We start from the raw sequence: 22,665 nt of genomic DNA on the forward strand, positions 1-22,665 counted from the left end.
CTGGATGTGAGCTACAACTGCTACTTAGACGTCCAAATGAGTAGAAAAGTCATAACACTGTACTTGTCAAATATGTAACTTCTTTGTAAATACATTGTTACGGTGGCAGGGTAGCCTAGTGGTTAGAGCGTTAGACTAGTAACCAGAAAGTTGCAAGTTCAAACCCCTGAGCCGACAAGGTACAAATCTGTCGTTCTGCCCCTGAACAGGCAGTTAACCCACTGTTCCCAGGCCGTCATTGAAAATAAGAATTTGTTCTTAACTGACTTGCCTGGTTAAATAAAGGTAATTTAAAAAAAATAGAATTGAATAGAATGTAATATTGTGGTCAACGACAAGTTAATTTCAGATTTCACTATAGGATTTTATCAACCATGAGATAATTTTTTTCTTTCAATCAGGGCGGTCCATTCATAATGACTAGTCTTCTCAGGTCGGGTGGGTGAGAGAGAGAGAGGGGTGAGAGAGAGGGGAGGGAGGGGGTGAGAGAGAGAGGGGAGGGAGGGGGTGAGCGAGAGAGGGGAGGGAGGTTGAGAGAGAGGGGAGGGAGGTTGAGAGAGAGGGGAGGGAGGGGGTGAGAGAGAGGGGAGGGAGGGGGTGAGAGAGAGGGGAGGAAGGGGGGGTGAGAGAGAGGGGAGGGAGGGGGTGAGAGAGAGGGGAGGGATGGTGAGAGAGAGAGGGGAGGGATGGTGAGAGAGTGAGGGAGGGGGGAGGGAGGGAGGGGTGAGAGAGATGGGAGGGAGGAGGTTGAGAGAGAGGGGAGGGAGGGGGTGAGGGAAAGGGGAGGAAGGGGGTGAGAGAGGGAGTCAGGGGGTGAGAGACAGAGGGAGGGGGTGAGAGAGAGGGGAGGGAGGGGGTGAGGGAAAGGGGAGGGAGGGGTGTGAGAGAGAGAGGGGAGGGAGGGGGTGAGAGATAGAGGGGAGGGAGGGGGTGAGAGAGGGGAGTCAGGGGTGAGAGACAGAGGGAGGGGGTGAGAGAGAGGGGGAGGGAGGGGGTGAGAGAGGGAGTCAGAGAGAGGGGGAGGGAGGGGTGAGAGAGGGGAGTCAGGGGGTGAGAGACAGAGGGAGGGAGGGGTGAGAGAGGGCAGGGAGGGGTGAGAGAGAGAGGGCAGGGAGGGGTGAGAGATAGAGGAGAGGGAGGGGGTGAGAGAGGGGAGGGAGGGGTGAGAGAGGGCAGGGAGGGGTGAGAGAGAGAGGGCAGGGAGGGGTGAGAGATAGAGGAGAGGGAGGGGTGAGAGAGGGGAGGGAGGGGTGAGAGAGAGAGGGCAGGGAGGGGTGAGAGATAGAGGGGAGGGAAGAGAGGGAAAGTGGCAGATCTGTTAAAGAGGAACCAACCGAGTCAATTACCCATTGTCCTTTGTTTCTAATCTCATTATTATAGGCCTATTGCAATCTGAAAGGCATGTATGTGAATGTTTAGAAGGGACAATCTTAGCTAATTGTATTGTTATGGTCCAGTGTCCAGCCTAACCAATCATGGATGGTACATTGGCATGGAATAATTGCCTCTGTGCCAGAGGTTGCCCGAAATGTTTCTCTACGCAATTATGCAAATTATGCATTCGGAGATCCCAAGAGACTTCTCCAGTTTCCCCGGAATCCGAACAGGTTGAATTAAGTATCAGGCACATATTTTAGGCCATTTTGTGTGCTATTCAAGTGGCGAGAGGGAACATGATGTCCGAAACACTTTCCACTCCGCTGTGCGCTGCGTCTTTAACCGTTCCCCAACTCCTCCTTCTCCTTCAGTGACATACCCTCCGGTCTGCATACTCCTTTTACTTCGGTCTGCCTCTCATAGCGGTTACTGGAAATGACACACGGGAGGCGGTCGAAAGGCAAATGTCCAAAAATAATGTGCTGTAGTTATGATTCACCTGGAAGCCACATTTTGATCAGATTTATAAAACCAGACAACACTTAGCCTAAAGGGTCTTTTCAGTAATGGGACGCAGTATCAAACGGTCTGAGAGAATATCGTTAATGTGTTGTGAAGCCCGGTTGTGTGTTGATTCCGTCTACCAGTCCGGGTGAGCTGCTGCTGTATCGTGGGACGACCGGGATCAGAGCGGACGGACGTGGTTCTGTCCATATCCACACGAGTAGAAGTTTAGCGCCGTGATTATTATTTTTGGCCGGCGTGTTAGTGCAAAGAGCCGCATCTATATTTCCCTAATGAAAATTACTCTTTGGAAGGGTTCCCGGGTCGTGACAGAGATGATGTCGAGTAAAAGTGTGGAATGGCTTCAAGAGGAACTTGAGTCCGGGCTCGGGGTGAGCTCGCTACTGCTGCTGGACTGCCGATCGCACGAGCTCTACGAATCTTCACACATAGAGTCGGCCATCAATCTGGCGATTCCCGGTTTGATGCTGCGGAGACTAAAGAAGGGGAATCTACCGATCAGGTCCATCATTCCTAACAACGAGGATAAGGAGACATTCGTAAAGCGGTGCAAAACGGACATGATTCTTCTCTACGACGAGGCCACTACGGACTGGCAGGAGACCGGGCTGGTGAGCTCTGTCCTCGGCTTGCTGCTGCAAAAGCTCCGGGATGACGGCTCCAAGGCTTTTTACCTGGAAGGTGAGAGTTCGCTTCTTTGCTCTTTAATTGTGATATTTCCGTATTCTATTCTACACTCTTGGAAAAAAGGTGCAGTCTCGAACGAAATGATTTTTCGTTATTCCCAAAGGATAACCCTTTAGAGAATCCTTTTGATTCCAATCCCCTTTGGGTTCCATGTTGAACCTTTTTTAAAGAGGGTTCTACATGGAACGAAAAAGTGTTCTCCTATGGGGACAGTCAAATAACCCTTTTATAACCCTTTATGTTCTAAGAGTGTATAATATATTCTGTTCTAGACTACCTGTTAGCCTACGAATCCACTATAGCCCAAACTATGTTCTATTCCTCAGCCTGGTCTCATAGACTAGACGTAACATACTAAATTCAGTGTCTGGATTTACATTTCCTTTGATATATTATGTTTGGTATGGTTACATAAGACAAGAGGTTGCTAAAGGCAAAAATGAAAGGAGGGTGGTAGGTCGGGCAGATAACGTCTAGCAACCCAAAGGTTGTGTGTTCGAATCTCATCACATGCAATATTAGCTACTTTGCAACTTCTTAGCATGTTAGCTAACCTTTCTCCTAACTCTAACCTTAACCCTTTTAGTTAACCCCAACCCTTTAACCTAATTCCTAATCTTTGTCTTAAATAACCAGGGATGCAAACTAGTCAACTTTCAGTGAAATTCGCCATTTTGAATCCAAAATAGGTGACCTACGTGATTTGTGTAGATCCAATGATAACACTTTTGGGGTAGTGGGCAGAGCAATACTGGCTGTGTCCAAGGCTCAGCCAATCGTTCACATAACAACAGAATGCAGCGCAGCTGAAGAAAGAGGCAACCAACTGACTAGTTACAGAATCAGCGAGCCTCTGGAAAGGCAGCTTGTCAGTTACAGCAGCACGTCCCCTGAACGATAACAACGAGGTAACGTTAGGTGAGAAGGTTACAGCAGCGCGTCCCCTGAACGATAACAACGAGGTAACGGTAGGTGAGAAGGTTACAACAGCCTGTCCCCTGAACGATAACAACGAGGTAACGGTAGGGGAGAAGGTTACAACAGCCTGTCCCCTGAACGATAATGAACAGGTAACGTTTGGTGAGAAGGTTACAACAGCACGTCCCCTGAACGATAATGAACAGGTAACGGTAGGTGAGAAGGTTACAGTAGCCTGTCCCCTGAACGATAACAACGAGGTAACGGTAGGTGAGAAGGTTACAGCAGCCTGTCCCCTGAACGATAACAACAAGGTAACGGTAGGGGAGAAGGTTACAACAGCCTGTCCCATGAACGATAACAACGAGGTAACGTTAGGTGAGAAGGTTACAGCAGCACGTCCCCTGAACGATAACAACGAGGTAACGTTAGGTGAGAAGGTTAACAGCGCGTCCCCTGAACGATAATGAACAGAAGGTTACAGCAGCGCGTCCCCTGAACGATAATGAACAGGTAACGTTAGGTGAGAAGGTTACAGCAGCCTGTCCCCTGAACGATAACAACGAGGTAACGTTAGGTGAGAAGGTTACAGCAGCGCGTCCCCTGAACGATAACGAGGTAACGTTAGGTGAGAAGGTTACAGCAGCCTGTCCCCTGAACGATAACAACGAGGTAACGGTAGGTGAGAAGGTTACAGCAGCCTGTCCCCTGAACGATAACGAGGTAACGTTAGGTGAGAAGGTTACAGCAGCCTGTCCCCTGAACGATAACAACGAGGTAACGTTAGGGGAGAAGGTTACAGCAGCGCGTCCCCTGAACGATAATGAACAGGTAACGTTTGGTGAGAAGGTTACAACAGCATGTCCCCTGAACGATAACAACGAGGTAACGGTAGGTGAGAAGGTTACAACATGATAAAGCGTACTTCATGAGCTGTAACCGAAAAACAACTGACATTTGGAAAGTTTGAGGTGAGGGAGAAAGTGTGGTGGAACGAGTATTTCAAGTATCTTGCTAGCTGGATCGAATTCTCCGCTAGCTAGCCAGAGAAATGTTGAGCAATATTAGCCAACTTTACTGATCAAATCATTTAGTTTATGGTGTGAAAATTAGCTTGCTAATAAAGTCCGACGGCTAATGTTATCTAGCTAACGTTACAACATGAAATGAGCAAACATTAGTAACCTAACTAATTTGCCATAGCATTAACTGGTAAATGACTCCTTGCCTTACTAAACCCCAGCTGTGAAAATAAGAATTTGTTCTTAACTGCCTAGTTAAATAAAGGTAAAAAAAATAAAAAATAATGTTAACTAGTTAACGAACAAACTACTATCTGTGAACTAATGTTTTCCCTCTACACTGCTCTCGGATCAGTTTTCTCCATTTAAATCTTACCGTAACATTATAATTATTCCACAATACTGACGACGGATCAGTTCCTAGAAAGATATTATCACGTATGATTGCACGCGGCTTATTCTAACGCGTACCCTATAATAATGAAACGAAAATCTAAATTTGGCACATTATTGCGCACGTTAGGCAAAATTTCATAAAATATATTGAGACAAATTACAGACAGTAGCCTACAAGTAGCAATGTAGAACTCAATTGATTTAACATGCAATGTAATTCAATATGATTTAAATGTATAGCCTACTGCATTTACATGTTAATGCTTTCATCTCAGGTTTATTCATTTGAAGCATCCCTTTTATATGTCGCTTATTTGTAAAGACTTGGGCAACTTTCAATTGGTAGTCAACTTTGTTCTAAAGTTATGGCGGTCATAGCGGATAAACCGTGTGAATCCACGTTTAGCGGAGATGTTCCGTGTATTAAGTGACGCGCGGTGTTTTAACGATACATTTAGCTGTTCTACCAGCGGTCTGACGCGGGCGTTTTCAAGTGCAACGTTACTAACCAGGCTTTTTTGGAAAACAGCTCGGAGATTTAACGATGCTCCTATGAACTTTCTAATGATTAGCTTTTATTTTTTAATTATTTTACCTTTATTTTACTAGGCAAGTCAGTTAAGAACAAATTCTTATTTTCAATGACGGCCTGTGAACAGTGGGTTAACTGCCTGTTTAGGGGCAGAACGACAGATTTGTACCTTGTCAGCTCGGGGATTTGAACTTGCAACTAGTCCAACGCTCTAACCACTAGGCTACCCTGCCGCCCCAGCTTAACCTTAAGACGTTTTTGGGGAACCGGGCCTATGAAATGTTGAAGGAGTGGAAACATGGGATGTACAGTAATCCCATTCCCAAAACATCAGTGTTTGAGATGGGTTTATTATTGTGTTATAGGGTTTAATGTGCTAACGTATACAGTATACATTTATTTTACCGTCATGTAGGAAGTAGGCCCGTTTCCGTTTCCTGTCTAGCACATATAAATAGTATCTGGTTGTTCTTGGAGTTTGTTTTGCCATTTTGAATTGGTACATGCTGTTCACAGCTTTCGGTCAGTATTCTGGTAGATCTCTGTTCATGCTATCATTTATCACACACACAGACGATATTCCAATTTGCACATTGGACAATAAAGCTATAATCTCTTCTAATTTCGCTGTATTGTATTTATAGAATCGCTGGAATGACGTGTCACAGAACCTTTCTCATATTGTGATTCTGACCCATCTGTGTTCCTGTTCTTTCCAGCAGTTCTCTTCTGTTCTATTTGATTCTATTTGATTTGATTCTATTCTAAAACGTCTCTTTTCTTCTTTCCAACAGTTCACTTCTGTTCTATTTGATTCTATTTGATTTGATTCTATTCTAAAACGTCTCTTTTCTTCTTTCCAACAGTTCACTTCTGTTCTATTTGATTCTATTTGATTTGATTCTATTCTAAAACGTCTCTTTTCTTCTTTCCAACAGTTCTCTTCTGTTCTATTTGATTTGATTCTAAAACGTCTCCGTTGTTGTTTCCAGGTGGATTCAACAAGTTCCAGACAGACTACCCAGAACACTGTGAGATCAACCTTGACTGTTCCTGCCCCAGCAGTTCCCCGCCTGCGTCCGTCCTGGGGCTGGGGGGGCTGAGGATCAGCTCTGACTGTTCTGATGGGGAGTCATCGGACAGGGAACCTGTCAGCGCCACCGAGTCCGAGGGCAGCCCTCTCCCCAACAACCAGCCTGCCTTCCCGGTCCAGATCTTACCATACCTCTACCTGGGCTGTGCCAAAGACTCCACCAATCTGGACATCCTGGGGAAGTATAATATTAAGTACATCCTGAACGTCACGCCCAACCTGCCCAACATGTTTGAACACGACGGAGACTTCAAGTACAAACAGATCCCCATCTCCGATCACTGGAGCCAAAACCTCTCGCAGTTTTTCCCAGAGGCCATTTCTTTCATTGGTGAGTTGTGGCAGTAGCCGGCTCAGATCAGGTGGAGTTCAGAGTCTTTGCATTCTTGTCTTGTGTTGTAATGTTCGTTTGCGTAATGTTTTATGAACCCAGGTCAGAGTTGATTCATTTGAAAAATTGTTTCCTCAGCTCATCCCACCAACATTCAGGTTATATAACTATAAAACTCAATTAGGCAGCGATAGATTCATTAAGTTGTTGGCTGAGTCAAACGAGCTGTCTCATTGCTTAAAACATAGATGTACAAGTACAATAACAAAGCTTATAACTCAAAACATATATAGTATAGACGTATGAGTCAGCAACTTAAGCTAACAAGCCTCAGACGCATCATCCTTTAAGAAACAACTCTGGATCTCTTTCTGAGCGGTTTGTGGTATTTCCTGCTACACGCCTCATTTCACACCATGAACGCTATGAGTCATGACTTGATCTGAGCCGCTCTAGCGTTGGAGGGATTATATCATCAAATCACAGTGTGGGCCTTTAATTAACTCATCAAAAGTTGGCCAACAGGTTTCTAGCACACTCATTATACAACAGAAGGGAATCTGTGAATGAAGTAGGCCAGGTAATTTAGAGAACCACTGTGAATGAAGTGGGCCAGGTAATTTAGAGAACCACTGTGAATGAAGTAGGCCAGGACATTTAGAGAACCACTGTGAATGAAGTAGGCCAGGTCATTTAGAGAACCATTGTGAATGAAGTAGGCCAGGTCATTTAGAGAACCACTGTGAATGAAGTAGGCCAGGTAATTTAGAGAACCACTGTGAATGAAGTAGGCCAGGTCATTTAGAGAACCATTGTGAATGAAGTAGGCCAGGTCATTTAGAGAACCACTGTGAATGAAATAGGCCAGGTCATTTAGAGAACCACTGTGAATGAAATAGGCCAGGTCATTTAGAGAACCACTGTGAATGAAGTAGGCCAGGACATTTAGAGAACCACTGTGAATGAAGTAGGCCAGGTCATTTAGAGAACCATTGAGAATTAAGTAGGACAGGTCACCTTGAACACTGTGAAGACTGAATAATGAAGGATAGACTTACTTGTTGACCACACCACCCACCACCGCCCTCGCATGTGCGAGCGTTGCAAAATTAACACAAACGTTATTCTATTCGATTTGAAAAAACACAAAAAATACAGCTTATGGAACAGCAGAATTGTGAAGCAACACAAACATAGACATAGACACATGCATACAAACACACGATAACATACGTACCATACACACATGGATCTTGTGTTATAGATATGTGGTAGTAGAGTAGAGGCCTGAGGGCACACACTTAGTCTGTCAGGAATGAAATGTTATTGATCTGCCTTAATTTTGCTGGACCATAGGAAGAGTAGCTGCTGCCTTGGCAGGAACTAATGGGGATCCATAATAAACCCCAGGATGAGTAGCTGCTGCCTGCAGGAACTAATGGGGATCCATAATAAACCCCAGGAAGAGTAGCTGCTGCCTCGCAGGAACTAATGGGGATCCATAATAAACCCCAGGAAGAGTAGCTGCTGCCTTGACAGGAACTAATGGGGATCCATAATAAACCACAGGAAGAGTAGCTGCTGTCTTGGCAGGAACTAATGGGGATCCATAATAAACCCCAGGAAGAGTAGCTGCTGCCTTGGCAGGAACTAATGGGGATCCAAAATAAACCACAGGAAGAGTAGCTGCTGCCTTGGCAGGAACTAATGGGGATCCATAATAAATCCCAGGAAGAGTAGCTGCTGCCTTGGCAGGAACTAATGGGGATCCATAATAAACCCCAGGAAGAGTAGCTGCTGCCTTGGCAGGAACTAATGGGGATCCATAATAAACCCCAGGAAGAGTAGCTGCTGCCTTGGCAGGAACTAATGGGGATCCAAAATAAACCACAGGAAGAGAAGCTGCTGCCTTGGCAGGAACTAATGGGAATCCATAATAAACCCCAGGAAGAGTAGCTGCTGCCTTGGCAGAAACTAATGGGGATCCATAATAAACCCCAGGAAGAGAAGCTGCTGCCTTGGCAGGAACTAATGGGGATCCACAATTAATACAATTGTTGCACCCACGCTACTCGTATGCGTCAACGAGCGTCTACTTAGCCAGGCGCAAAAATATAAATGTGTTCTATTTGTGACACTTGGAGCACTGCAAGTCCCGCCTGTCCCATCTCCTCATTGGTTTTTAGGAGCGTATACCTACGTGGGTGATTGAAAGATAAACTGAGGTCTATTCCAGTTGATGGTGGTAATGCACCTTAATGTTGGTTGCCAACCGCCATATAAAGTCCACAGAAGAAGAAGAAGCCTGAAGGAGGAGAGATTACTAGAAACAAACTAGGTTGACCCTTTTATCTGTGGATTAATTGTCGGAGTAGAGGACCTTGTGCATTTCAGGTAAAATAACAACCTGATGTTTATATCCTAGGACAACAGCAAGCTAGCTAAATTCCAATCAATGTTTATTACTTATCGACCTGTCCCCAAATTAATATAGTTGGTTCAGAGTTCATTTTGACATTTCAACCTGCGTGTCCTGATCTCGTCTGGGAGGACAAAGTCGGCATGCGCGCGATGGCAGACGCACGTTCTCAGTCTGGTCTGCATGTTACTTTGTAATGAATGATGGATAACTAGGGTTGTTTGGCTGATGAATGATGGATGGCTAGGGGTTCATAGCGTTGGGCCAGTAACTGAAAGGTTGCTGGTTCGATTCACTGAGGTAACTCGGTGAAAAGTCTGTCTGTACCCTTGAGCAAGGCACTTAGCCCTAATTGCTCCTGTAATTCGCGCTGGATAAGAGCGGCAGCTCGGTAACTAAAATATAAATGCAAGATAAAAACGTCCGTGGAAACAGTGAAGAAATACAGTTGAACCTTGAATTAGTTTAACCTCCATGACTTGAAAAGTAGTGCACTATATAGTGAATAGGGCTCTGGTCTATACTAGTACCACTATATTGGGAATAGGGCTCTGGTATAAAGTAGTGCACTATATAGGGAATAGGGCTCTGGTCTAAAGTAGTGCACTATATAGGGAATAGGGCTCTGGTATAAAATAGTGCACTATATAGGGAATAGGGCTCTGGTCTATAGTAGTGCACTATATAGGGAATAGGGCTCTGGTCTAAAGTAGTGCTCTATATAGGGAATAGGGCTCTGGTCTATAGTACCACTATTTAGGGAATAGGGTTCTGGTCTATAGTAGTGCACTATATAGGGAATAGGGCTCGGGTCTATAGTAGTGCACTATATAGGGAATAGGGCTCTGGTCTATAGTAGTGCACTATATCGGGAATAGGGCTCTGGTCTAAAGTAGTACCACTATATAGGGAATAGGGCCCTGGTCTAAAGTAATTCACTATATAGGGAATAGGGCTCTGGTATAAAGTAATGCACTATATAGGGAATAGGGCTCTGGTATAAAGTAGTGAAAGAATTATAACAGAGAGGTTTGTTTTGTAATATTTACTTAGGACTATTTCAGTATTTCAGACCAGACTATTTGTGGTTAGTTTCAGTATTTAATTAATCAGCCTACAACTAGACGAATACCCAGGGTATTCCCCTCATCAGCTTCATGGGAATGTGGAATTTTGGTTTGGCTCTGGAATATATCCTGAGCCGTGTTTGTTTTGAAAGTGCCACAGTTAAGAAACCCACTATGACATGTGAAAGGGTTCGAGTCAGAGTTTGAGGGTCTTGGTCAATCGCTGGAATGTGTGGTAGCAGGGATTGCTGTTCCACTTTTAGGGAAATATGTAAAGCTACTGTAGTTAGTTAGGGCCTGTTAGTTACTTTGGGCCTGTTAGTTAGTTAGGGCCTGTTAGTTACTTTGGGCCTGTTAGTTAGTTAGTTAGGGCCTGTTAGTTACTTTGGGCCTGTTAGTTACTTTGGGCCTGTTAGTTACTTTGGGCCTGTTAGTTAGTTAGGGCCTGTTAGTTACTTTGGGCCTGTTAGTTACTTTGGGCATGTTAGTTACTTTGGGCCTGTTAGTTAGTTAGGGCCTGTTAGTTACTTTGGGCCTGTTAGTTACTTTGGGCCTGTTGTTAGTTACTTTGGGCCTGATAGTTACTTTGGGCCTGTTTGTTGCTTTGGGCCTGTTAGTTACTTTGAGCCTGTTAGTTACTTTGGGCCTGTTAGTTACTTTGAGCCTGTTAGTTACTTTGGGCCTGTTTGTTACTTTACATTTACATTTAAGTCATTTAGCAGACGCTCTTATCCAGAGCGACTTACAAATTGGCGCATTCACCTTATGACATCCTTTGGGCCTGTTTGTTGCTTTGGGCCTGTTAGTTACTTTGGGCGTGTTAGTCACTTTGGGCCTGTTAGTTACTTTGGGCCTGTTAGTTAGAAAAGGGCCTGTTAGTTACTTTGGGCCTGTTAGTTACTTTGGGCCTGTTAGTTAGAAAAGGGCCTGTTAGTTACTTTGGGCCTGTTAGATACTTTGGGCCTGTTAGTTAGTTAGGGCCTGTTAGTTACTTTGGGCCTGTTTGTTGCTTTGGGCCTGTTAGTTACTTTGGGCCTGTTAGTTACCTGTTAGTTACTTTGGGCCTGTTTGTTGCTTTGGGCCTGTTAGTTACTTTGGGCCTGTTAGTTACTTTGGGCCTGTTAGTTACTTTGGGCCTGTTTGTTGCTTTGGGCCTGTTAGTTACTTAGGGCCTGTTAGTTACTTTGGGCCTGTTAGTTACTTTGGGCCTGTTTGTTGCTTTGGGCCTGTTAGTTACTTAGGGCCTGTTAGTTACTTAGGGCCTGTTAGTTACTTAGGGCCTGTTAGTTACTTTGGACCTGTTAGTTACTTTGGGCCTGTTTGTTGCTTTGGGCCTGTTTGTTGCTTTGGGCCTGTTAGTTACTTTGGGCCTGTTAGTTTGTTAGGACCTGTTTGTTAGTTAGGGGCCTGTTAGTTAGGGCGTGTTTGTTAGTTAGTTAGGGACAGTTAGCTACACTCAAATCAAATCAAATGTATTGGTCACATACATATGGTTAGCAGATGTTATTGGTCACATGCACATGGTTAGCAGATGTTAATGGTCACATGGTTAGCAGATGTTAATGGTCACATACACATGGTTAGCAGATGTTATTGGTCACATACACATGGTTAGCAGATGTTAATGGTCACATGGTTAGCAGATGTTAATGGTCACATACACATGGTTAGCAGATGTTATTGGTCACATGGTTAGCAGATGTTAATGGTCACATACACAAGGTTAGCAGATGTTAATGGTCACATGGTTAGCAGATGTTAATGGTCACATACACAAGGTTAGCAGATGTTACTGGTCACATGGTTAGCAGATGTTATTGGTCACATGGTTAGCAGATGTTAATGGTCACATGCACATGGTTAGCAGATGTTATTGGTCACATGGTTAGCAGATGTTAATGGTCACATACACAAGGTTAGCAGATGTTAATGGTCACATGGTTAGCAGATGTTATTGGTCACATGGTTAGCAGATGTTAATGGTCACATACACATGGTTAGCAGATGTTAATGCGAGTGTAGCTAAATGCTTGTGCTTCTAGTTCCGACCGTGCAGTAATATCTAACAAGTAATTTAACAATTTCACAACAACTACCTTATACACACACAAGTGTAAAGGAATGAATACGAATATGTACATAAAAATATATGAATGAGTGATGGCCGAATGGCATAGGCAAGATGCAGTAGATGGTATAGAGTACAGTATATACAGATGAGATGAGTAATGTAGGATATGTAAACATTATATAAAGTGGCATTGGCTAAAGTGGCTAGTGATACATTATATCAAGATGGCAAGATGCAGTAGATGGTATAGAGTACAGCATACACATATGAGATGAGTAATGTAGGGTATTTAAACATGATGCAGTAGATGGTATAGAGTACAGCATACACATATGAGATGAGTAATGTAGGGTATTTAAACATTATATAATATAAAGTGGCTAGTGATAAATTGATTACATACATTTTTCCATTATTAAAGTGGCTGGAGGTGAGTCAGTATGTTGGCAGCAGCCACTCAATGTTAGTGATAGATGTTTAACAGTCTGATGGCCTTGAGATAGAAGCTGTTTTTCAGTCTCTCGGTCTCTGCTTTGATGCACCTGTACTGACCTCACCTTCTGGATGATAGCAGGGTGAACAGGCAGTGGCTCGGGTGGTTGTTGTCCTTGATGATCTTTTTGGCCTTCCTGTGGCATCGGGTGGTGTAGGTGTCCTGGAGGGCAGGTAGTTTGCCCCCGGTGATGCGTTGTGCAGACCTCACTACCCTCTGGAGAGCCTTACGGTTGTGGGCGGAGCAGTTGCCGTACCAGGCGGTGATACAGCCCGACAGGATGCAACGGTTTTGACTTGAGGTTATTATTTATAGGGGTGCCAGGTAGGTTGTGCCTACCAGAGAAAACATTAGTTTCTCCTTTTAGTTTGGGTGGGAATGAGTCCCATCTGGTCCGTCAAGTCTACACCAATACAAAGGACGTATGTAAAAGTCAGGATGGAAATAAACTTTTCATAAACCCTTAAAACATTGAAAAGAACTTCAAAAACAATTATATTCTGTTGCGTGGGTTGTATTAGCAACAACAATGATTACACACATATATAATAATATCACAATGAGTTCTGGTTCCTCCAGAAATGTCCTGTACCTCGGGCCTAAAAAGAGTCCTGCCCGGTAAAGGAGTTCAGTGAACTCAAGTGACTTTTGTCACGCGATGTTTGTCCGTTCGTTCCGTGTAGCGTAAACCCAGTATTAAACATACAATCAATATAACAATTACTTTACCACAGAACCTTAAAGCGGATCAACTCTTAATTAAGTCCTCAACTACCACTAACTACACAAATCACAGTATACATCACATCCAAACAAATGAAATACCGTATACAAAAAGGTGGTAGTCAGTCGGTCAGTCAGACAATCCAATCCGCCAATAGATCTCCAGCGGAGAAAGGCCACGAAGAACGGAGAGGTGTAGTCCAGGGACGCAAAGAGTGGATCCGATCCTGGGTAAACTCTCTTAGGCTACAAAACACACGTTTAACGGCAACAAAACAAACGGAATAGAGAAGCTTCGGAACTGAGGGTTGAACACATCCTCATGCACGTCTCCATCACAACCCCACTTTTGCGCAGCTGATACTGGCTATTTAATTGGGAATTAAAGGGAAAGCGCCCTATTGGAAGGAGCTGCACTGAGACGGTTCAGAAAAATTCAGGGCCGTCACACACCCCCTCCCCTGGAAAAAGCCGACCATTGCCCTGGAAGGCACATCTTGGTCGGGGAAACCGAGAAAGGTCTCCTCATCACTTTCCTCTACAAAAAGATTCATTACTTTTTGGAGCTCACGCTCCTCAGCTGAGGAGTCACAGGCCTTAAGGTGCGAGACTTCTGGGTCTGGGAATCCGAGAAAAGTATCCTCACTATCCTCTTCAAAGATATCCAGGACCTTGCGGCGCTCAATCGCCTCCAATTCCTCAGCCGAGGGGTAACAGGCCTTAAGGCGTGAGACATGGACGATGCGCATATCTTCACCTGTGTCCTCTTTCACCACTCGGTAGTTCAAAGGGCCCATCTGCTCCACAATCCTATATGGTCCTTGCCATTTAGGAGCGAGCTTGGCCGAGAAGAATTGTTCAGCTTTCGAGTAAGGATGAGAGCGAAGCCACACCCGATCACGAAGCTGGAACTGCATGTCTCGTCTGTTCTTATCATAATTTCTCTTCTGCTTGAGTCGAGCCTGGATCATGTTCTTTGAGACAAGAGCTCTCAAGTCATGGAGATGGCCTACCTGGTCATAGCAAGCAGCGTCTGGAGTAAGCTGCTGGGGCTGTAGCACCATATCCAAGGGTCCTCGGAGAGGACGACTTAGGTTCAGCTCTGCAGGTGTGACTCCAGTGGACTCTTGCACAGCAGAATTCAGGGCAAATCGAAACTCATGAAGGTGCTTGTCCCAGTGTTTGTGCTGGGTCCCTACATAGGAAGCAATCATTGTCTTCAAGGTTCGATTTACTCTCTCAGTGAGATTGGTCTGTGGGTGATAGGCCGTGGTCAACTTCTGCCTCAGGTTCCATCTTTGGCAGGTCTCCTCAAAGAGATCAGAGACAAATTGGGAACCTCGATCAGACAGGATGTAATCAGGCACTCCCCAGCGAGTCAGGATCTCTTTCGTAAGGATGTTAGAGACGGTCCTTGCTGTGGCCTGACGCAGGGAAAAGAGTTCCACCCACTTTGAATAGTAATCAACAAAAACAAGTATGTACACATTCTGATTGGAGCTTCTAGGAAATGGACCCATCAAATCCACTCCTAACATTTCCCAAGGTCGGGTAACCACCGTTTGCTGCAACTTGCCAGCAGGCTTTCTACCTTCTGGTTTGTACATTTGACAAACCTGACAATTTCGGATGTGTGACTTCACATCCATGCTCAGATGTGGCCAGTAGAGTAACGCTTGCAACCGCTTGTAGGTTTTGAACCTGCCCAAATGACCAGCTAATGGGTCTTCATGGAAATGTTGAAGCAGTTGTAGGCGTAGAGTGTCCGGTATGTACATTTGGTAGAGTGTTCTGTGAGGTAGTTGTACGACTCGGTAGACTTTATCTTCAATGATGGTCAGCTTTGTGGTAGGATTGACCATCTTTTCTCCATCTTCCAGGATAGTCTGGTACAAAGCCTGTACTTCTGGATCATCCTGTTGAGCTTTCCATATTGCCTCATCAGAGATGGGAAAGTCTGTTTTGGGCGAGTCTCGACTGCTTGACAGGACAGTAGCACATGTAAGATCAGGGCCACCGTTATCACAAGTAGGAGCTCTGGACAAGGCATCTGGAACAGTGTTGTATTTTCCTTTCCTGTATTCCACTGCAAATGTGAACTCTTGCAACCGTAGAGCCCATCTTATGAGTCTGGTGCTTGGTTTGTTGGTCTTGAACACCCACACAAGGGAGGAATGGTCAGTGACCACAGTGAAGTGTCTTCCCTCCAAGTAGTACCTCCACTTTTCCAAAGCCCAGACAACTGCAAGGCACTCTTGCTCGGTTGTGGAGTAGTTCCGTTCTGCTCCATTCAATGTCCGACTGGCGAACGCTAGCACTTCTTCAGTGCCAAGTCCAGTCTGTTGGACTAGGACAGCACCAAGTCCAACATCACTTGCATCAGTGTAAACAACAAAAGGGCAATCAAAGTTGGGATGACCTAAAATGGGAGGTGTGACGAGATGTCGTTTCAGGGTTTCAAAGGAGGTCTGGCACTCTGCCGTCCATTGGAATTTCGCTCCTTTTCGCTTCAACGCGTTGAGGGGTTCTGCCACCTGGGAGAAGTTCGACACAAACCGATGGTACCATCCAGCCATACCAAGGAACCGTTGAAGGGCCTTGAGTGTGGTTGGCACAGGGAAGTCTTGTACAGCCTTTGTCTTTTCAGAATCCACATGAATGCCGTCGAAAGACACAATATGGCCAAGGAACTTCAGGGAGGTTTGGCAGAAGTTGCTCTTCTTCATATTTAAGGTCAGACCAGCTTCTCTTAGCTTGTCCAACACTGCTTGAAGATCTTGAAAGTGTCTTTCTCTGTTCTGAGAGTAGATAATTATATCGTCCAGGTAGACGAAACAGATCTTCCCTTTGAGCTCACCTAACGCAATCTCCATGAGTCTTTGGAAAGTGGCAGGGGCATTCTTTAATCCAAAGGGCATCACCTTAAAGGAAAACAAGCCCTCGGCACAGACAAACGCAGTCTTGTCCTTGCTTTCCTGGTCCATCTCAACCTGCCAATAACCACTATTGAGGTCAAGGGTAGTGAACACAACAGCGCCAGACAATGACTCCAGGATCTCATGGATGGTAGGAAGAGGATAGGCATCAGTCTGGGAAACATTGTTGGTCTTCCTATAGTCCACACAAAATCTAAGACCACCAGTCTTTTTTGGGATGAGGACAACAGGAGCAGCCCAGGGAGAGGAGGAACGTTCTATTATATCTTGTGTTAACATATCATTTATGAGTCCCTTTTGGATGATTAGCTTCGCTGGGGACAAACGATATGGCTTTTGCTTGATCGGCATTTCCTGTGTAAGGAATATTTTGTGCTTCAGGAGCCTGGTGCGTCCCAGCTTTGAAGTACATACATCAGCATTATTCTGCAGCTGTTCCAACAGCCTTAACTCCTCTGGCTGTTCCAGCTGAGCTCTTCTCACAGCCTGTAAAAGGAGATCGTCAGAAGGATTATCGAGGGTTAGTGGTACCGGAGCAATGGCAGAGAAGACTGCCACATTTGAACCCCAATCATGTAACTTCATAGCTTCTGATTGGAAGAAATGCTTCTCGCTCGGATTGTATGGAAACCAGTAGCAATTGTGTGCGATATCAATCTGGACACCACTGAAGTACATGAAATCAATTCCCAACACGACAGGAAAAGCAAGGTTCCTGGTTTGTAGGATAACAGAAGGAATCATATAGGAGCGGTTACACAGGCGGAACTCTACCTCACTCCATCCAAGGGGTCGTCTAGCCTCACCATCAGCCAGATAGAGTGGACCTTCTGTCCACGGCTTCAAGTTGTATTGTGGACCGTTAACCTCCTTCCACAGTTTCTCATTGAGCAGTGTGTAGGATGACCCGGTATCCAAGATGGCTCTTCCTGTCCATGGGCCTATGGACAGGGGTAACACCAGTTGGTGCGGTATTAACTGAAAGGAAGGGGATGTCGATGGGGGCGTAGGCAGTGACTCTTGGGGTTTCAGCTCTGGTTAAAGCACCCAGAGAAGGATGGTCATTGCTGCGAAGAGAGTTAGGTGTGTTGGCCTGTTGTGATTTGTGGTTTCTGGAAGGGTTTACTTGATACGGTCTTGGACATGTAGCTGAAGAATGTCCCTTTTGGCTACATCTCCAACAAAACATGAGAGGGGTCTTGGCTGGAGACTCTGGCTGTTGTTGAGGGTCTGTCTTGGGTAACTGTTTGGGTGTCTGTTTCTTTCTCTGGTCATATTGCTGTTGGCATTCTCTGTCCTTCTCAAACTGCTGTCCCAAGCGAACCAGTCCATCGACAGTGGTGACTCGTTCTCGGAGTTGACTGGCTAGTAGTGGGTTGATGTTCTTCAAGATCAATTTAATGACCTCTTCCTCCTCAATGCCAGGTTTCCACCTTCTGCACAGGGAGTGGTAACCGTATGCAAAGTCACGGATACTCTCTTTCTCTCCTTGTACTCGATTTCTGACTCTGTCTGCCAATTCATCTGTGTAGTCCTCAGATAGAAATGCAGAGGAAAACTTGGCCTCAAAGTCAGCCCAGGAGGTAGTGGTGAGACGTGCCACATCCCACCAGTCTCGAGCTGTCCCATGCAACACATTCCTCAATGTGGCAAGGAGTTCTTCGTCAGCCAGGGGATTGAGGGCAAGAAAGTCACGACATCTTTCTAGATACATTAGCGGATCAGGACTGTCATCTTTTTTCCCAAAGGTGGGAAATTGCAATTTAATGGGCATCGCCCCCACATGACGTCTACTCAAATCACCATGAACAAACGAGCTAGGAGGGATTGAGGAAGTAGAGGGGGAGGGCGTTATCGGACAATGAAAATGAACACCAGGATGCATGGTGGATTGCATCCTGCAAGGGGTGGCTGCAGCATGGCCTGGTCTTGGCTGTTCAGAGGTGCCAGCTTGGCCCTCAGTGGTCTGAACTGAAGTGGACACCAGGGAAACTCTGTGTAAGGAGTTGTGCCTAATGGAGGCCATGTCCACAGACACGTCATCCAACATTTTAACACAATTAGAGAGCTCTGTCTGCAAGTGGTCTACAGTGTTAACCATGGGAGAAAAAACAGAATTAACGTCCTTGAGGACCTCAGTGTGGTGATGTTGCAGGCGCCATTGGAGAGTGGCAGTGAGTTGGTTTCGTTGGTAGTCAAACTGCCTGTCCATGGCACCAGTCATTTCCCGTCTTCCACTCTCACTGAGCTCTGTCAGCGTGTGGGTTAGAGTGCTCAGTGAGTTTCTGAATTCCATGGCACTCTGTTGTTGCTCTTCCCTCAGACATTTGAATTTATGGTGGATAAGAGTTTGGAGATGTTGTTGAGTCCGACGAATATCAAGGATGTCACCTTGAAGTTGTAAGACTACAACCTCTGGAGATAAACCAGACAATGGAGGAAGGTTGGGTGTCAGAGGGAGGACTAGCTCAGTACTTCCACACAGATCCATGTCAATAAGTGAGTAACTGGTTAGACCTCCTGTGGCCTGTGGCTCAGGCCGGGCATTCAGATTCCCAGGGCTCTGGCCCAAATCAACTCCATTATCTCCATTCACATTATGATTTGTATTGTCAGCTTGATGGTCAGAATGGCCCTGTGTATTCCCATTGACAGGTATGACATGGATGAGCACATTATCTTGGGGTGAATCCATTGTTTTAATTCCACACAAAATATTTGCTTTGGTTAGTTCTCAATGTTGAGCTGTCCCATCTGGGGTGCCATTTTTTATGTAACGGTTTTGACTTGAGGTTATTATTTATAGGGGTGCCAGGTAGGTTGTGCCTACCAGAGAAAACATTAGTTTCTCCTTTTAGTTTGGGTGGGAATGAGTCCCATCTGGTCCGTCAAGTCTACACCAATACAAAGGACGTATGTAAAAGTCAGGATGGAAATAAACTTTTCATAAACCCTTAAAACATTGAAAAGAACTTCAAAAACAATTATATTCTGTTGCGTGGGTTGTATTAGCAACAACAATGATTACACACATATATAATAATATCACAATGAGTTCTGGTTCCTCCAGAAATGTCCTGTACCTCGGGCCTAAAAAGAGTCCTGCCCGGTAAAGGAGTTCAGTGAACTCAAGTGACTTTTGTCACGCGATGTTTGTCCGTTCGTTCCGTGTAGCGTAAACCCAGTATTAAACATACAATCAATATAACAATTACTTTACCACAGAACCTTAAAGCGGATCAACTCTTAATTAAGTCCTCAACTACCACTAACTACACAAATCACAGTATACATCACATCCAAACAAATGAAATACCGTATACAAAAAGGTGGTAGTCAGTCGGTCAGTCAGACAATCCAATCCGCCAATAGATCTCCAGCGGAGAAAGGCCACGAAGAACGGAGAGGTGTAGTCCAGGGACGCAAAGAGTGGATCCGATCCTGGGTAAACTCTCTTAGGCTACAAAACACACGTTTAACGGCAACAAAACAAACGGAATAGAGAAGCTTCGGAACTGAGGGTTGAACACATCCTCATCACGTCTCCATCACAACCCCACTTTTGCGCAGCTGATACTGGCTATTTAATTGGGAATTAAAGGGAAAGCGCCCTATTGGAAGGAGCTGCACTGAGACGGTTCAGAAAAATTCAGGGCCGTCACTTGTGGGGCCCCAGTGTTGAGGATCAGCGCGGGTGGAGATGTTGTTACCTACCCTCACCACCTTGGGGTAGGTAAACTTACCCTCACCAACTGGGTCCTGGCCCGTCAGGATGTCCAGGACCCAGTTGCACAGGGCGGGGTCGAGACCCAGGGTAATGATGAGTTTGGAGGGTACTATGGTGTTAAATGCTGCACTGTAATCGATGAATAGCATTCTTACATAGGTATTCCTCATGTCCAGATTGGATAGGGCAGTGTGCAGTGTGATGGCGATTGCGTCGTCAGTGAACCTATTGGGGCGGTTAGACACTAGAAGAAACCAGAGTTTAAACATCTAGCTCCTAGTTATACACTAGAAGGAACCAGAGTTTAAACATCTAGCTCCTAGTTATACACTACAAGGAACCAGAGTTTAAACATCTAGCTCCTAGTTATACACTAGAAGGAACCAGAGTTTAAACATCTAGCTCCTAGTTATACACTACAAGGAACCAAAGTTTAAACATCTAGCTCCTAGTTATACATTAGAAGGAACCAGAGTTTAAACCTCCAGGTCTTAGTTAGACACTAGAAGGAACCAGAGTTTAAACATCTAGCTCCTAGTTATACACTAGAAGGAACCAGAGTTTAAACCTCCAGGTCTTAGATAGACACTAGAAGGAACCAGAGTTTAAACATCTAGCTCCTAGTTATACACTAGAAGGAACCAGAGTTTAAACATCTAGCTCAAAGTTATACACTAGAAGGAACCAGAGTTTAAACCTCCAGGTCTTAGTTAGACACTAGAAGGAACCCAAGTTTAAACATCTAGCTCCTAGTTATACACTAAAAGGAACCAGAGTTTTTCCTGACTAGACTCCATTAGTTCTACTGTCTGTATTTGTCTAGACACACTAGAGTTAATTTATATACACTATATGTACAAAAGTATCGGGACACCCCTTCAAATTAGTGTATTTGGCTATTTCAGCCACATCCGTTGCTGATAGGTGTATAAAATCGAGCACACTGCCATGCAATCTCCATAGACAAACATTGGCAGTGGAATGACCTTTTCTGAAGAGCTCAGTGACTTTCAATGTGCCACCATCATAGGGTAGCACTTTTCCAACAAGTCAATTTGTCAAATGTCTTCCGTGCTGGAGCTGCCCCGGTTAACTGTAAGTGCTGTTATTGTGAAGTGGAAACGTCTCAGAGCAACAACAGCTCAGCCACGAAGTGGTAGGCCACACAAGCTCACAGAACGGGGCCACTGAGTGCTGAAACGTGTTGCTCGTAACAAATGTCTGTCCTCGGTTGCAACACTCGCTACCGAGTTGCAAACTGCCTCTGGAAGCACGTCAGCGCAATAACTGTTTGTCGGGAGCTTCATGAGATGGGTTTCCAAGGCCGAGCAGCCGCACACAAGCCTCAGATCACCATGCGCAATGCCAAGCGTCAACTGGAGTGGTGTAAATCCCGCCACCATTGGACTCTGGAGCAGTGGAAACGCGTTCTCTGGAGTGATGAATCACTCTTCACCAACTGTCAGTCCGACGGACAAATCTGAGTTTGATGGATGAGGACTAATGGTCTGGGAGGGAAGGAAGGAGTAGGGGTTGAAAGAGAGTGGGACTGACTTACTTTGCAATATCCTTTGAAGCACTAATGGCTTGATAGTGCAGAGTGTTGCACCAGATAAAACCCAGGAACAACATCTAGGTTGTGAATAATGGATCATCTATATCAATGACTATGTCCCAAATGCACTACTTTTAAAAATGGGCCCTGGTCAAAATTTGTATACTAACTTTTAATATGGGCCTGGTGTCTTGAGATGTAGCTTCAATATATCCACATAATTTCCTCCCTCATGATAAAATCTATTTTGTGAAGTGCACCAGTCCCTCCTGCAGCAAAGCACCCCCACAACATGATGCTGCATCTCCGTGCTTCACGGTTGGGATGGTGTTCTTCGGCTTGCAAGCCTCCCCCTTATCTTCCTAACATAACGATGGTCATTATGGCCGAACAGTTCTATTTTTGTTTCATCAGACCAGAGCACATTTCTCCAAAAAGTACAATCTTTGTCCCCATGTTCATTTGCAAACCATAGTCTGGCTTTTTTATGGCTTTGGAGCAGTGGCTTCTTCATTGCTGAGCGGCCTTTCAGGTTATGTCGATATAGGACTAATTTTATTGTGGATATAGATACTTTTGTACCTGTTTCCTCCAGCATCTTCACAAGGTCCTTTGCTGTTGTTCTGGGATTGATTTGCACTTTTTGTACCAAAGTACGTTCATCTCTAGGAGACAGAACGAGTCTCCTTCCTGAGCGGTATGACGGCTGCGTAGTCCCATGGTGTTAATACTTGCTTACTATTGTTTGTACAGATGAACGTGGTACCTTCAGGCATTTGAAAATTGCTCCCAA

The 22,665-nt window shown here is 45.1% G+C and overlaps 1 protein-coding gene across 1 annotated transcript in view; it reads left to right on the forward strand.

The window, feature by feature from the left end:
• Window positions 1-1,797: 1,797 nt before the first annotated feature.
• The window catches only part of LOC124004219 (dual specificity protein phosphatase 6-like), a 56,234-nt gene continuing 35,366 nt past the window's right edge, over window positions 1,798-22,665 (forward strand). Inside the window, exons 1-2 of the mRNA XM_046312983.1 lie at window positions 1,798-2,583; window positions 6,450-6,881. Of these exons, the coding sequence (XP_046168939.1) occupies window positions 2,175-2,583; window positions 6,450-6,881 (841 nt within the window). The 5' untranslated portion in view covers window positions 1,798-2,174. The remainder of the gene's footprint in view (window positions 2,584-6,449; window positions 6,882-22,665) is intronic.

This window comes from Oncorhynchus gorbuscha, linkage group LG18 (genome assembly GCF_021184085.1).
Source record: "Oncorhynchus gorbuscha isolate QuinsamMale2020 ecotype Even-year linkage group LG18, OgorEven_v1.0, whole genome shotgun sequence".
Taxonomy (NCBI): domain Eukaryota; kingdom Metazoa; phylum Chordata; class Actinopteri; order Salmoniformes; family Salmonidae; genus Oncorhynchus; species Oncorhynchus gorbuscha.